Source organism: Canis aureus, chromosome 6 (assembly GCF_053574225.1).
Source record: "Canis aureus isolate CA01 chromosome 6, VMU_Caureus_v.1.0, whole genome shotgun sequence".
Classification (NCBI taxonomy): domain Eukaryota; kingdom Metazoa; phylum Chordata; class Mammalia; order Carnivora; family Canidae; genus Canis; species Canis aureus.
The window spans coordinates 41,750,395-41,765,149 of record NC_135616.1 but is presented as its reverse complement, the minus strand read 5'-3'; the positions used below and the strand labels follow the sequence as shown (position 1 = coordinate 41,765,149).

Sequence of the window (14,755 nt, the reverse complement as noted above, 5' to 3'; positions counted from 1 at the left end):
TAATGAGCAGGGACTCACATCTAAAGTAAGGTCTATTTCCTATGCAATTCTTAAAAGGCATCTGTTGTATAAAATAACCCATGAAATCTGCATCGGTTGCACAGGTGGCAGTGATGCTTACCCATGGTGATCACCTTGCAAGGCCTAAGGTGCATAAGTAACCCAAGCCTTGCTCACCGCAAAGCTATGTTCCCTGTCAGACACTGAGCTATGTCTATAAGCTGACGATCCACAGATACATACATGCAACTCAGGTTAAGTAAAACACCGAATGTTCTCTTACTTCTCATTGGTGATTACTTACGTTTCTCCAATGAAGCTTCTTCTGAACAGAAAGGTACACTCATCAGGCAATATGCAGCCTTACTGTTTATGAAAGCATCCCACTGGGGCACATTAGACAGAAGGGATTTGCACAGGAGAGAGAAGGGCTCCAGCTCACTGCTGACATACTGGCACTGCTTCCACCTGGATTCCGACAACCACTGAAGATGTCGATTTCTGCAGGTCTCATAGATACCTAACAGAAAAGGGGAAAGGACACATTGAAAGGTACAATATCTTTCAGCCTTGAGTTATTCATAAAAGGTAGATGTTAAATAAATACGTTTTTAAGGAAAAGCCATTTTATATAAAAATTAATCACATAAACAGCAACTTTTTTCATTGTGGTAAAAACACAGAACATTTACCTTCTGAACCATTGGTATGTGTTCATCAATGTGAAGTACCTTCGTGTTTTTGTAAAACAGATCTCCAGAACTTTCCCTGCAAATCCAAAACTCAGTCCCCATTAAACAGGCCTCCCCAGCCCCTGGGCACCACCATTGTACTGTCTCTATGCCTCCAACTACTTTAGATCCCTCAGGGGGATGGAATCACACAGTCTCTTTGTGACTGGCCTCAGTATAATGTCCTCAAGCTTCAGCCATGTTGTTGTAGCAGGTGTCAGGGATTCCTTCTTTTAAAGGCTGAATGATATCCCCCTGAAATGGCAAATCACATTGTGTCAATCCATTCATCCCCTGATGGACACTGGGGCTGCTTCCACTTATTGGCTACATGAACAGTTCTGCTGTGGACACAGGTGTGCAAATAGTAATCTGAGACCCTGCTTTCAATTCTTTTGGATATATAACCAGTGTGGCATTGTTAGATCATATGCTGGCTTTATCTTTAATTTCTTTGAGGAGCTTCCATACAGTTTTCCATAAGAGCTGCGCCAATAGTATACGAGGGTTCTGATGCCCACACGCCCCTGCCAGCACTTTTCAAATTTTCAGTTTTTTGCAGTGGCTGTCCTAATGGGTGTGAGATGATATCTCATTGTGGTCTTTTGGTTTGCATTTCCTGATGATTAAGGATGTTGATCATCTTTTCATGTGCTTGTTGGTCATCTGTATATCATCTATAGAGAAATGTCTATTCAGATCCTTAGCCCATTTTAAAATTGGGTTATTTGATTCTTGTTGAGGGGTTGAAGTTCTTTATATATTCTGTACATTATCTCCTTATCAGGTATATGATTTGAAATTGTTTCTCATTCCATAGGTTGCCTTTTTACTCTGTTGTGTCATTTGATGTACAGAAGTTTTTAAGTTTGATGTCATTGAATTTGTCTCTTTTTGCTCTTGTTGCCTGTGTATTGGTGTCATATCCAAGAGATTATTGCCAAGTCCAGTGTGATAAAACTTTCCCCTTCTGCTTTCTTCTAAGTTTTATAGTTTTAGGTCTTATGTTTAGATCTTGAATCCATTTTGAGTTTATTTTTATATTTGGTGTAAGAGTCCAGTTTTGTTCTTTTTAAAAAATATTTTATTTATTTATTCATGAGAGACACACACACAGAGAGAGAGAGAGAGAGAGAGAGAGAGAGAGAGGCAGAGACACTGGCAGAGGGAGAAGCAGGCTCCATGCAGGGAGCCTGAAAAGGAACTCAATCCCGGGTCTCCAGGATCATGCCCTGGACTGAAGGTGATGCCAAACCGCTGAGCCACCAGGGCTGCCCCAGTTTTGTTCTTTTGCACGTAGATATCCAGTTTTCACAGCACCATTTGTTACAGAGACTGTCCCTTCCCCACTGAGTGCTCTTTCCACCCTCACTGGAGATTTTTTGACCGTTTATGTGTTAATTTCTAGGCTCTCTGTTCTGTTCCATTGGTCTATTTACCTGTCTTTATGCCACTACCAGACGTTTTTATTGTAGCTTTATTATATAGCTTGAAACCAAGAAGTATGAGGCCTCTTTGTTCTTTTTCAAAATTGTTCTGGCTATTTGGAGTCCCTTAAGACTCCATATGAATTTTAGGAAGAAATTTTCTATTCTTGCAAAAAGTCCTGTTGGGATTTTGTGAGGAATTACACTGAATCTGTAGATTGTTTTGGGTTACCATGGACATCTCAACAATATTGTTTGCCAACCCATGAACATTGGATGTCTTTCATTTATTTGTGTTATCTTCAATTTCTTTCAGCAATATTTTGTAGTTTTCAGTATATGCATCTTTCACCTCCTTGGTTAGGCTTATTCCTAAGTGTTTTATTCTTTCTGATGCTATTACAAATGGGATTGTTTTCTTAATTTCCTTTTCATTTTATTTGTTGTTTATGTATAGAAACACATCTAATAATGTATGTTGGTTTTGTATCTTGCAACTTCGCTGTATTGGTTTACTAGCTCTAACAGTGTTTTCATGAGAAAGAGAAAACTCTAAAGAGTTGTCATGTCATGTCACCTGTGAACAAAGATAGTTTGCTTCTTTCTTTCCAATTTGGATGGCTTTTATTTTCTTGTCTGGTGCATTGGCTAGAACTTCCATGTTAAAAACAAGTGATGAGAGCAGGGGTATCCTTGATTTGCTTGTGATCTTAGAGAAAAACGGATGTTTCACCACTGAGTAGGATGTTAGGTGTGAGTTTTTCACAAATGACTTTTATTGTGTGGAGATAGCTTCCTTCTATTCCCAGTTTGTTGAGTGTTCTTAGTCATGAAAAAAGCTGAATCTTATCAAATGCTTTTTCTGTATCAATTACGATGGTCATTTGGTTTTGTCCTTCATTTTGTTAATGTGCTTAATTATATTGATTGATTTTCTTATATTGCGACATCTTTGCATTCCAGGAACAAATTGCACATGGTCATGGTGTATAATCCTTTTACTATGGTATTGAATTTGGTTTGCTGTATTTTGTGAGAATTTTGACATCTATAGTCATCAGAAATATCAGCCTGTAGTTTTCTTCTCTTGTAGAATCTTTGGCTTTGCTATCAGGGAAATGCTGGTCTTAACAGACGAGCTTAGAAGTGTTCCCTCCTCCTCCTTATTATTATTATTTTGAAGCATTTCAGTAAGATTTGTGTTTATTCTTTTAAAAATGTTTGGTAGAATTTTCCAGTGCAGCCATCTGGGCTAGCTAGGCCTTTTCTTTGTTGGGAGATTTTTGCTTATTGAATCAATCTCCTTACTTGGTTATAAGTCTGTTCAAATTCCTACTTCTCCATGATTCAGTCTTGGTAGATTATACATTTCCATTTCTTCTAGGTTGTACAATTTGTTGGCATATAATTGTTCATAGTGTCTCCTATGATACTTTTTATTTCTGTAGCATCAGTTTTAATGTCCCCACTTTCATCTCTGATTTTAGTTATGAGTCTTATTTTCTTGTTAATCTAAGAGTTTATCAGTTTTGTCAATATTTTCAAAAAGGCAGCTATTAGTTTAGCTGATTTTTCTATTTTTTAATGCTCTATTTTTATTTGTGCTCCATTCTTTATTGTTTCCTTCCTTACGCCAGCTTTATGGTTGGCTCTTTCTTTTTTTTGCTAGTTTTTTGAGGTGTAGGGTCAGGTTATTTGAGACCTGCTCTTTTAATGAATGCATTTATAGTTATAAACTTCTCTTTTAGTACTGTTTTTGTTGTATCCTCTAAGATTTGTTATATTGTGTTTTAATTTTTATCTCAAGACATTTTCTATTTTCCTTTTTAACTTCTTTGACCCACTGGTTATTTTAAGAGTATGTTGTTTAATACCCACATAGTTTTGGATTTTTCATGTAATATTTGACATAGTTTTGGAACTAGGTGAAGTTTGGTGGGGTGAAGTCCAGAGCTGACAACCAAGAAAGAATTCTTGAGATGTCTTTGGTGCAAAATGATGGTTTTATTAAAGCCCAGGGACAGGACCCGTGGGCTGAGAGAGCTGCTGCCTTGGGCTTGTGAGGGGTGGCTGATTACATACCTGGGAGTTGGGGGGAGGTAAGGAAAAGAGAGGTTTCTAAGGATTCTCATATGCTAAAGAGGACCTACTGTGATACTGGAGGTCTTGCCATTGTCAAATTAAGGTTGTCTTTCCCTCTAGTAAAGCATTAAGATAGTTTGGAGTTTCCTGAAGGAATGTCACACATATCCCACCTGGTTTGCAAGGTGTCAGCTTGTGCTTCTGTTCCCCACTAATATTGATTTCTAGTTTCATTCTATTGTGGTCAGAAAAGATGCTTTGTTTATCAGTCATTGTGCTTACTGCTTAGCATAACAGAAAATTGGAAACCCAAGTCTGAGAGAGTGTGGTTGAGAGAGTGATTATGTAAGTTTTGGTCCATTCAAAAATTGGAATGTTGTGCAGACATTAAAAAGTCTTAAGTGTGTATATATATAATTTTTCTTAAGTATATTTGACACGAGCAGCTACTTTTGACGTTATTAATTTGAAAAAAGTTGGGAAAGTTAGGAAAACCAGTAGAAGGAAAACCCACAAAAATATTAATATTTTTCTAGATTGTGAAATTACAGAAGATTTATTTACTTCTTTTTGCTTATCTGTAGGTTGGAATGGTTTGTTTAATAAACGTGTACTATTTGTATAATAAAAAAATAGAAGCTATTACATTTTTGTTGTTTCTTTTTTTTTTTTTTTTTTTTGGAGGGGGCACCCGGATTTTGTTGTTGTTTCTTAAAATACACTGGGGATGTTTTTAGGTTTCCAAGTGCAATGGATGCCTTGTGGGCTGGCTGTTTTGCTGCGTGACCTTGTCTCCTGGTTGCAGGCAGATGGTTGAGGAGTAGAGTCCTGACTGAGGCTGTGGCACTCAGACCCTCCCTTTTGGAGGCTCTCCAAGGCCCAGAGTCTTAGAACTGCTAGACATTGGGTTAATAGTGGTCCCTGGTTCTTCTCACGTTGGTGCTTGGTTATTCACATTTTCCTTGCTGTTTTCTTAGATACCCCAGAATCCTTCTGAACATTTTTATTTTGGGTTAAAATACTGAGTCGTTGTCTGTTTTTTTGCAAGCAAAAGAATCTTAGTAAACTCACAAGAGCATTTATTGACTCAACAATCGTTCACAAACACCTACTGTATACCAGGCTTTGGGATAAGTAAACAAACAAAAAACAAAACAAAATGATTCAAATGTCTGATATACCTCTAGAGTAATTCTTTGACATTTCAATTGTGATTTCTAGTCTTTGCTAATAGTCTTGAAACACCTGACAAAGGCTACTCTAAACAACCACCTTTTCTTCCTCAGTGAGAAAGTCAGACTATCTAGAACTTTGTATTTTTTGGTGACTTAAAATTACAAACAGCACAACAATGTGAATGTAGTTTCATGCCACTGAACTGGATGCTTAAAAAGGGTTAAGAAGGTACATTTTATGTTACGTGTATTTTACCACAATTTAAAAAATAAATATACTTAATGTACAACACAGGAGGATTTGGAAAGATCCCACACTTAGTGATTTTTTTAAAAAGATTTTATTTATTTATTCATGAGAATACACAGAGAGGAGAGAGAGAGCAGAGACACAGGCAGAGGGAGAAGCAGGCTCCATGTAGGGAGCCTGATGTGGGACTCGACACTGGGTCTCCAGGATCACGCCCTGAGCTGAAGGCAGGTGCTGAACCGCTGAGCCACCCGGGCTGCCCACACTTAGTGATTTTTGCCCAATTGTTTTGCATAAGCATAGTTTTTGTGGTTCAAAATCTCCAGGAATTTTCAGAAGACATTGAGGGTGATTATAGTGAGGAGGGGTAAAGTTTCATCCAGGTGGTATTTAATCAATGTGTGCGTGCATGTGTGCGCTCACCTCTCTAATAAGGAGCACTAGGGGTTCAGCTTTATAGATTAGCATTACAATTACCATAGCAAATATCATTCACTTATTCAAAAATCACTGAGTACCAATCATGTGCTCAACATATAAGGACACAACAATGAATTAAACATCACACCTGACTTCAAGCTGCTTTTAGTTTAACCAGACAGAAGCACTGACTTGGAGCATCTTAAAAAAATCTCTCAGTGTTTTTCAGGGAAACATGTTTTTAATGGCTTTTTTTTTTTTTTTTTTTTTTTTTTTTTTTTTACTGAACCCAGAGCAGTATCCTTTACTTACTATTAAGTCTAGCCTGGGGCATCACAGCTTTAATATTTATCAACATGGCAGAATGTAGGAAGATGTCCCATTCTTCATCTGGTAGGGACCCAATGTCATCCTGCAGTAAACTTCCATGAGCATTATTTTGCATGATTGTGGTGCAAAGCCGGAAGGAGAAGCACAGTTTATGTTGGTTAAATAGAGCTGAAGAGACCACCTAAGGAGGGAAATAGAGCATTTGACCGGCCCAGCTAGATTAAATATGTATAATCCACATTAAAGGATGTCTCACCTTAAAAATATTTCTTGTTAACCCATCTATTGAATTTTTAAGATGTCTCTCTAAGAGATTTTTCTCACTTTCTAACTTTGGTTCTTTTGAGAGGTTTGCAATATCATGAATTTTTTTCAGAGACATTTTATCCCATTTCGAGCTGGGTTTCTCTTGTTCTTTGCTTCCGGAGACTACTGACAGAACGAAGGCCTGTCGAAACCAGTCTAGGGAGAACTGGTACATGCAGTTGACCTGGGCGAGCCCTGCCACGAGAAAGTAGAGCAGGGAGCCTCGAGTTGCAATGGGGAGATAGTTTGTACGAATCTCTTGGATTTCACTTTCCATTTTTTCTGTGGCTTTGATGCGCTTTGAAATTTCATTTGAAGTCATTTTGGATTTTCTTAGGATGTCTACGATTTCCTCATCATCTAAGACACATTCTAAAGGCAAACAAAAATTGAATTTAAATAAAAACTACTGGAATATTAAATGCAGTTCCTTCATTCTGAAATCTTTCTTTAATAAGAGTTTTTAGTTTAGTATTTTTTTTGGGTGTGTGTGGTTTTATTTGGGAGATAAGCCATTAAATGAAGACAGGGCATATTTCTGAATAATTTGGTTAATAGCATCCCCCATCTCTTCTTTAGATGACGTTCATAGAGTGGATTCTATTCCCATTATAAACACATAGTAAATAGCTAATCTGTCCTAATGACCCATGATACGCATAGACAAGGAAACAAAATTTCCAGAAAATAGCATGTGCACGGTAATAGTTTCTATCGTGTTTCACTAAACAATCAAGTTGGTAATGACCACGAACAGATTGCAACTTACCTTTCGAAAAAGCACTGCTCTAGAAACAGAATTACTCTCTCCATTTCAAGTGTTTAAGATGGTTCTCATATTTTTTTTAAATTATTTATTTATTTATGATAGTCACAGAGAGAGAGAGAGAGAGGCAGAGACACAGGCAGAGGGAGAAGCAGGCTCCATGCAGGGAGCCCGACGTGGGATTCGATCCCGGGACTCCAGGATCACGCCCTGGGCCAAAGGCAGGCGCCAAACCGCTGCGCCACCCAGGGATCCCCTGGGTCTCATATTTTGATTACAAACTCTATTTTATGAACATTTCCATTTTCCTGAGGTGCTTTTGTTAATGATATGATTTATAGACTCCTCAGTATCCTTATGCTTACCCCGGACACAGGTAGTTTGAAAAGAGCCCTTTTAAAATGTGGTACTGATTGGGAATCGAAGGCAGAGGGAGATGTAGATACAATTAAATGTCCATATAACCTGCAGCCCACAGACATACTGGAGGGGGCAGAGAATGAGTTTCCTCCAGGAAGCTCCTGATTGTCTTTATGCTAATGCTTCGCTAGAGGGAAAACCCTGGCTTGGTTTGACCATAGCCAGGCCTTCAGTGTCCTGTGAGTCTTCTTTGGCATTTGAAAGTCCTTTTGGAACTTTTTTTCTCTTTACTTCTCCCAACCCCGAAGTATATAATCATTTGTCCTCACAATCCTGGGGCAGTGGGGCAGCAGGGGTGGCGGGGGCAGTGGGAGTAGCAGCAGCAGCTCTCTCTGTCCCACAGGTCCTGTCCTTGGGCTTTAATAAAACCATCGTTTTGCACCAAAGACGTCTCAAGAATTTTCTTGGCCATCGGCTCTGGACCCCACCAAACCTCACCAAAAATATTTTAAAACTACATCAGTATCAAGAACTAAACAGCATCACATGATCGTTGTAAGGAGTTATGGGATTATTACGTTCCATGATCTGGATAGCATATTCTCACTGATTTTAGGGAAGCTTTCTTTTTTTTTTTTTTTTTTAATTTTTATTTATTCATGATAGTCACAGAGAGAGAGAGAGAGAGAGAGAGAGAGAGAGAGAGGCAGAGACATAGGCAGAGGGAGAGGGAGAAGCAGGCTCCATGCACCAGGAGCCCAACGTGGGATTCGATCCCGGGTCTCCAGGATCACGCCCTGGGCCAAAGGCAAGCGCTAAACCGCTGCGCCACCCAGGGATCCCTTAGGGAAGCTTTCTAAGCAATGTCAGGACCTGAGCTGTGGGCTACTGCTGTGTCCCCCCCCCACCAACCACTGCCCACAGAGAGCGGGTGGTCACACTAAAGACAAAATATTTACAAAGAGATAGTAGGATGATCTATTTTACTAAAACTTGGAAAAAGGGAGGAAAAAATATGTACCAAATTGAGGAGTCTTTTTCGTTTAGTTTTTTTCAAGGACAATTTTTATTATAACTACTATCAGTAAAAAATTAGTCTTTAAAAACAATCCAACTCTACCATGAGGAACGCCTGGTAGAGAATAAGCAGCAAAGGCATAATAACAGCTCACAGTGTGCTGATGGGTATTATCATAAACAACTATCCTTTTGTCTCATTAAGCTTATCTTTTGTCCAATTTAGGCAAAACTTTCAGCAACAACATGACATTTGTCACACAGTGGCTCATAAACCAGCATAGGCTATCCTTGTGAGTCTTGTTACACCAACAGTGTCACCTCTGGTGTGTCACATATTACCCACATGTCCTGGTTTTGCTCCCTAAGGAGTTAGCTGCTAATTCACTCCAACCTTCCCAGAGACACGGATGTGACAATGTTGTCCACACAATCTCGTCCTAGTCCTGTCATTAACAGAAGCGTGGTTTAGCCATGTGTTACACAGAAATTGTGTATTAGGTGTCAGCAAAATAGGAAGGATTACAGTCAGATCTTATTATAATATGGAACGAAAGTATCTGAGAGACTTTTCAAGCCCCACTGAGTCAGCAGTTAAGAGAGAACAGCAATCCACTGCTAGATAAAGAGTATTAGATGACAGATGAGTCAGGAGCTTGATACTGTGATTTATGACAGGAAATACACCTAAGGTCTCCATCCCCAGCTCTGGCTTAGAGCTCTGAATACCCTGGGGATGAGAGGAATAAATGTGTATTTTGTTATGTTAATGAGGTTGCTTGAGTCTCTGAAAAGGATGGGGTGGTTGCCCTGGCAGCGCCCCTGAAGCCCACACCCATCCGTGATACTCTGCCTACCCACCCCCCCACCCAATCCCTTCGACCTGGCTGTTCCTAGTTCCATTCTTCCATGGGAGACCAGTAATCTAGTAAGTCCCGATTCTAGTCTACTAGCAAACTAATTAGACCTCAGAAAGGGCTTGCTGGAACTTTTTGTCTGAAGCCCGGCTGTGGGGAGGGGGCGCCTGTAGCACTGAACCCCTAAGGGGAGGGGAATCTGATGCTGTCTCTGGGCAGATAGTGTCAGAATGGACTTGAACTGTGAGACACCCACATAGTGTCTGAGCACTGCTTACCAGCATGGGGGACCCCATCCTGCATGTTGAAATCGGGTATCCAGAACCCCTTTTAGGAGCAGGAATGTCAGCGTGCCCCAGGAATTTCTAATGCTTTATATTTAGTTGTTTAGAAATTATATTGTTAAAATTTAAAGACTATGGTTTCTTATTTTTTATGTTGAAGAGGAAAATAATTTCTACTGCTATTTTAATAAATACCACATTTTCATGGGACATGTATGATTAAGTCATTGGGTTCCATCCTGGTATATTTTAGTATTAATACTTGGGGTAAACCTAATCTTTTGGTCTCTGTAATCTAACTTGATACATATAACAGATGTCAGATACCTGACGTAATGGCCTCGTGGCGAATGTCCTGCGGTTTGATGAGCTAAGACAGAGATAGGAATATAGGAACATCAACAGCCACAATGTTTTAAGAATGGGGTTTCACCCACATTGATCAGTTATCTGGTGGAAATGTAGATCTGATGTTTTGGGTACCAGTTCAGAGTATGGTTCTCGGAGCTTCTATTCTGTCCTTCCCCAAGTTACGCCCAGGTCTTCTAACGTCACTAAAGACCTGAACTCACCTTGTGCATTCTGCAGAACATTTAACATTTTTTCCTCTAGTTCTTCAAGGGTCACAGCATCAAGGGAAATGCTCTCCAATAACTGGAAACGTTGATTTTCTAAGTAAGGGGCTTCATGGGTTAACACGGTAGATAAGAGTTGATCCTGCAAACCCTGGAATGTTACCGTGAAGTTGATCATAGTAACGAAATTGTAAACTGAGGGAGGAAAATGAGGGTTGTCTATTTCTGTAGCAACGTATAACCTAAAGGATGAGAAAGGCACCAGTTAGTCAAAGGATCTGCAGAGGGAAAAAAAAAACCTAATTTATTAAATAATGGAAAAAAATATTTCTCCTGGAGGTTAACAAGGTTAACTTTTAGTGTTGTTCAGCCTTGTACACAAAATAGGCTCTCCATTTATATTGTGTGGAGACATTTCCTGTTTATAATTTGAAGAAATACAACCATAGATGATGTCCCTGCTGTATTTGGTTGAAGCACCCAGATGGAGGAAAGCGAAGTGCTAGCTAGTAGGAACTTAGACCTGCCCTTAGATGGTTGTCAATACCCGGTGGAGGGTGTGAGTACAGGGAGATATACCTTCTCTAAAGGGATGACCCCAGCTGCTGCCAGGAGAGTGACTTGGGCTGGGGGCTGGAGGGAAGGAATCTGGCAGACTGGTTTGTGTAAGAGGTGGTGGTAGTGGCCTGGAGTGGGGTGATACAGGGTGTGTGTGTGTGTGTGTGTGTGTGTGTGACCTGGAGTGGGGTGGTACAGGGAGGTGTGTGACCTGGAGTGGGGTGGCACAGGGGTGGGGTGGCCAGGAGTGAGGTGGTATGGGGGGGTTGTAACCTGGAGCGAGGTGGTATGGGGGTGGTAGAGGGGGAGTCTTCCAGCAACTCGATACAACAGGGACAGCTTCTCCTTCCATTTTATAAAGAGTAGAATGGAGGCTTAGAGAGGTTAACTAAGTTGCTCACAGCCTGTGGCCACAAAGTGGCCGAGTGGGGACCTGTGGCCAGCCCACCTTTCCAGAGGTCCCTCTAGCACCTCCTCACAAACAATCCAATATGGGCACCAGGTTGGCACTGCAGCAACACATGACTTCATTAGCCTTCTGAGAGCAGGAGGGAAAGAATGGGTGTCCTGCCAAATGCTGCATTCTGGAGAGGGCTTGTTACATAAAGGGGTTTTAAGTCCTTGAAGGAGAGAACTTGGTTTAATCTAGTGCTTTTCAGAAGTTTGGGACCCCTTTTTTGAGTGACACCTGTTAAACTCCTGGAATGTCATTTTGAGGAACATACTTTGCAAAATATTTTCTTAACTGAAGGAAGGAGGCCCAGAGAGAGGATTACAGGCTCTAAGAGTGTGGTGAGGATCAAGACTTCAGAGCATTGCCTGGGACAAGGATATATGGACCAGCGTGTCAGAGCCCCTGCAAGGCGGTTATGCCCACTTGGCTGAGGGCCTATAAATCCACCTTCCAACTCCCCTTGTGACTACCCACTCATACAGTGAGCTGCTGATTATGAATTCAAGGGGACAGTGCACCTGCCTGGCAACTCAAATGCCTTATTACCCTGGGAATTATATTTTTGTGGTAATCAAATGTGACTATATAAAAGTGCTTTGTGAAGTTGACTGGGGGGAGGTGGGGGTTGCAATCCCGAAGGTCCCTTACTGTTGGGAACATGGATGCAACATTTTTATCTGGCTAGGCAAAGTCTCTCTTTTTGCTCTGGATATCCAGTATGGATTTTGTTTTTTAAAGAAGCAGAAGCTTTTCCTGCTGAAATAAAATGTTAGGCAAACAGATCAATGGGGGAGTTCTTGTGATTCAAGTGGGGCCAGGCTTCCCCTTCCAGCACACTTTCTGAGGATTCCCTCTGGACCCACAGGTCTTAGCTGGAACAGTATGGAAACCGGTTTTTTTTTTTTTTTTTTTTAAAGATTTTATTTATTTATTCATGACAGACACAGAGAGAGAAAGAGAGAGGCAGAGACACAGGCAGAGGGAGAAGCAGGCTCCATGCAGGGAGCCCGACGTGGGACTCAATCCCGGGTCTCCAGGATCACGCCCTGGACCGAAGGCAGGCGCTAAACCGCTGGGCCACCCGGGCTGCCTGGAAACTGTTTTGGAATGGCTTGATAAATAAAAGTCAGTTCACTATTCTGTGTACTGACGAGTGCAACCAGAAACAGAAATAAACAAAATATTCAAAATGTAATCTCACTTTTTGCTCCAGGAGAAGCTTACCACTATGTCAATAGAGGCCTCTATAATATTTGTCTTAAAAAATATAAACACTTGACTCAATTTCGCTGTGAGAGACTTTACCTAAATCTGGGATTGTATTCAATCTCAGAATCATCAACCCTTATGAAATATTGTCCTCTTTTCTGATGGATATCCTTCTTCAAAATTGCCTTCAAACTTGGAGCTAATGTTTCAGGGAGATTCTGAAAAACACAAGAGAAATATATAAAAAGTTCATCTGAAAGCAAATCAGTTAAAAAGCATTTCAAAGAGCATTTAGAAAATGTAAATGGGGATCCCTGGGTGGCTCAGCAGTTTAGGGCCTGCCTTTGTCCTGGAGTCCTGGATGAGTTCCACATCAGGCTCAATGCATGGAGCTTGCTTCTCCCTCTGCCTGTGTCTCTGCCTCTCTCTCTCTCTCTCTGTGTGTGTCCCTGATGAATAAATAAGTAAAATCTTAAAAAAAAGAAAGAAAGAAAGAAAGAAAGAAAGAAAGAAAGAAAGAAAGAAAGAAAGAAAATGTAAATGAGGGATACCTGCTTCTCCCTCTGCCTGTGTCTCTGCCTCTCTCTCTCTCTCTCTGTGTCCCTGATGAATAAATAAGTAAAATCTTAAAAAAAAGAAAGAAAGAAAGAAAGAAAGAAAGAAAGAAAGAAAGAAAGAAAGAAAGAAAATGTAAATGAGGGATACCTGGGTGGCTCAGTTGGTTGGGTGTCCGACTCTTGATTGAGGCTCAGGTCATGATCTCAGAGTCGTGAGACTGAGCCCTGTATTTGGGGTCCCTGCTCAGTGGGAAGTCTATTTGAGATTCTCTCTCCCTTTGCTGCCCACCCCCAACTTTTTCTTTTAAGAAAAATAAAAGTAAATGTTAGTATTAAGAAAAATAAAAAGAAATGTTAGTATTTGGATACCAAAGAAAGCCTGGTCTGAGAGAACTGAACACTGAAAAGTCACTGTAGTTATTATTTTTTAAAAGATTTTATGTATTTTGACAGAGAAAGTGCCCATGCACACACATGTATGAGGGAGTGGTGGCAGACAGAGAGGGAAAGAGAGAGTCTACAGCAAACTCCAATGCTGAGCAGGGAGCCTAATGTGGGGCTTGATCCCAGGGCCCTGAGATCATGACCTGAGCTGAAATCAAGAGTCAGATGTCAACAGACTATGCCACCTAGGCACTCCTGTTTATTTATTATTTTTTCCATGACATAGTTACTTGTAACTCAAAGCTTTCAGTTTCTATGCTTGGTGCACACAGTATATATGTCAGCTGCATGGAATTGGGTGGTTGGGACATTCTGTCCAAATACCTGCAAGAGGACACTCCCTCCTATTTTCATAGCATTTTCAATTTTTTGGATGTAACTGCTGTCTTTGATGGAGAGCTCCTGCAGCCTGGGCCCTTCCATCTGCCGGATCCAGTTGTGTGCCTGCTTGTGGGGGTCAATCAGCAGTGGCCACTGCAGGCCATTCTTGATCAGGATGGCGTTCTCTGTCGAATACTGACCAAGGGGGAGTCCCTGAGAGTGCCATCGGCCAACCTGGAATGAGATCGTTAGTACTTTACTGTTTCATATACTTCTTCACATCTTTAGTATCCTATAGGATACCAAAGGATCTTACAGGCTCACTGCCTTTAGAAAAATCAAATACTCTTTAAGAGGACTAAGGAAATAACAATTTAAATGCTGGGATATGAAATTTTGGGTCAGATGAGTAATTATTCACTAAAACACACTTTTCTGTTCATCAGGGAGGATGAACGCCCATCACAACAAAAATGCTCTGGGAAACAGATAAATATAGGACAGGGTACCTGTTCCCAAGGATCCTGGACTCTAATGCATACATGAAACATGCAATAACACAGAATTATGTAGATGTAATCACAGCTACTCTGTTGCACACCCACCACCTGCCAAGCACATACATACATTAT

The 14,755-nt window shown here is 40.6% G+C and overlaps 1 protein-coding gene across 14 annotated transcripts in view; it reads right to left on the bottom strand.

The window, feature by feature from the left end:
• DNAH14 (dynein axonemal heavy chain 14) overlaps nucleotides 1-14,755 on the bottom strand; it is a 325,158-nt gene that overhangs the window by 40,687 nt on the left and 269,716 nt on the right. For 11 of the 14 annotated variants that reach the window (XR_013381670.1, XM_077901271.1, XM_077901270.1 and 8 more), the window contains 6 exons: nucleotides 14,127-14,357; nucleotides 12,898-13,019; nucleotides 10,578-10,822; nucleotides 6,672-7,093; nucleotides 6,398-6,596; nucleotides 305-520 (listed from right to left, as the gene is read on the bottom strand). Coding sequence is in view for 13 of the 14 variants with exons in the window: in XM_077901271.1 (XP_077757397.1) it covers nucleotides 305-520; nucleotides 6,398-6,596; nucleotides 6,672-7,093; nucleotides 10,578-10,822; nucleotides 12,898-13,019; nucleotides 14,127-14,357 (1,435 nt within the window). In the remaining variant the exon portion in view is untranslated. Of the gene's footprint in view, nucleotides 1-304; nucleotides 521-6,397; nucleotides 6,597-6,671; nucleotides 7,094-10,577; nucleotides 10,823-12,897; nucleotides 13,020-14,126; nucleotides 14,358-14,755 lie in introns of those variants that run through there. The other 3 variants (XM_077901281.1, XM_077901276.1, XM_077901279.1) reach the window with 3 other exon arrangements.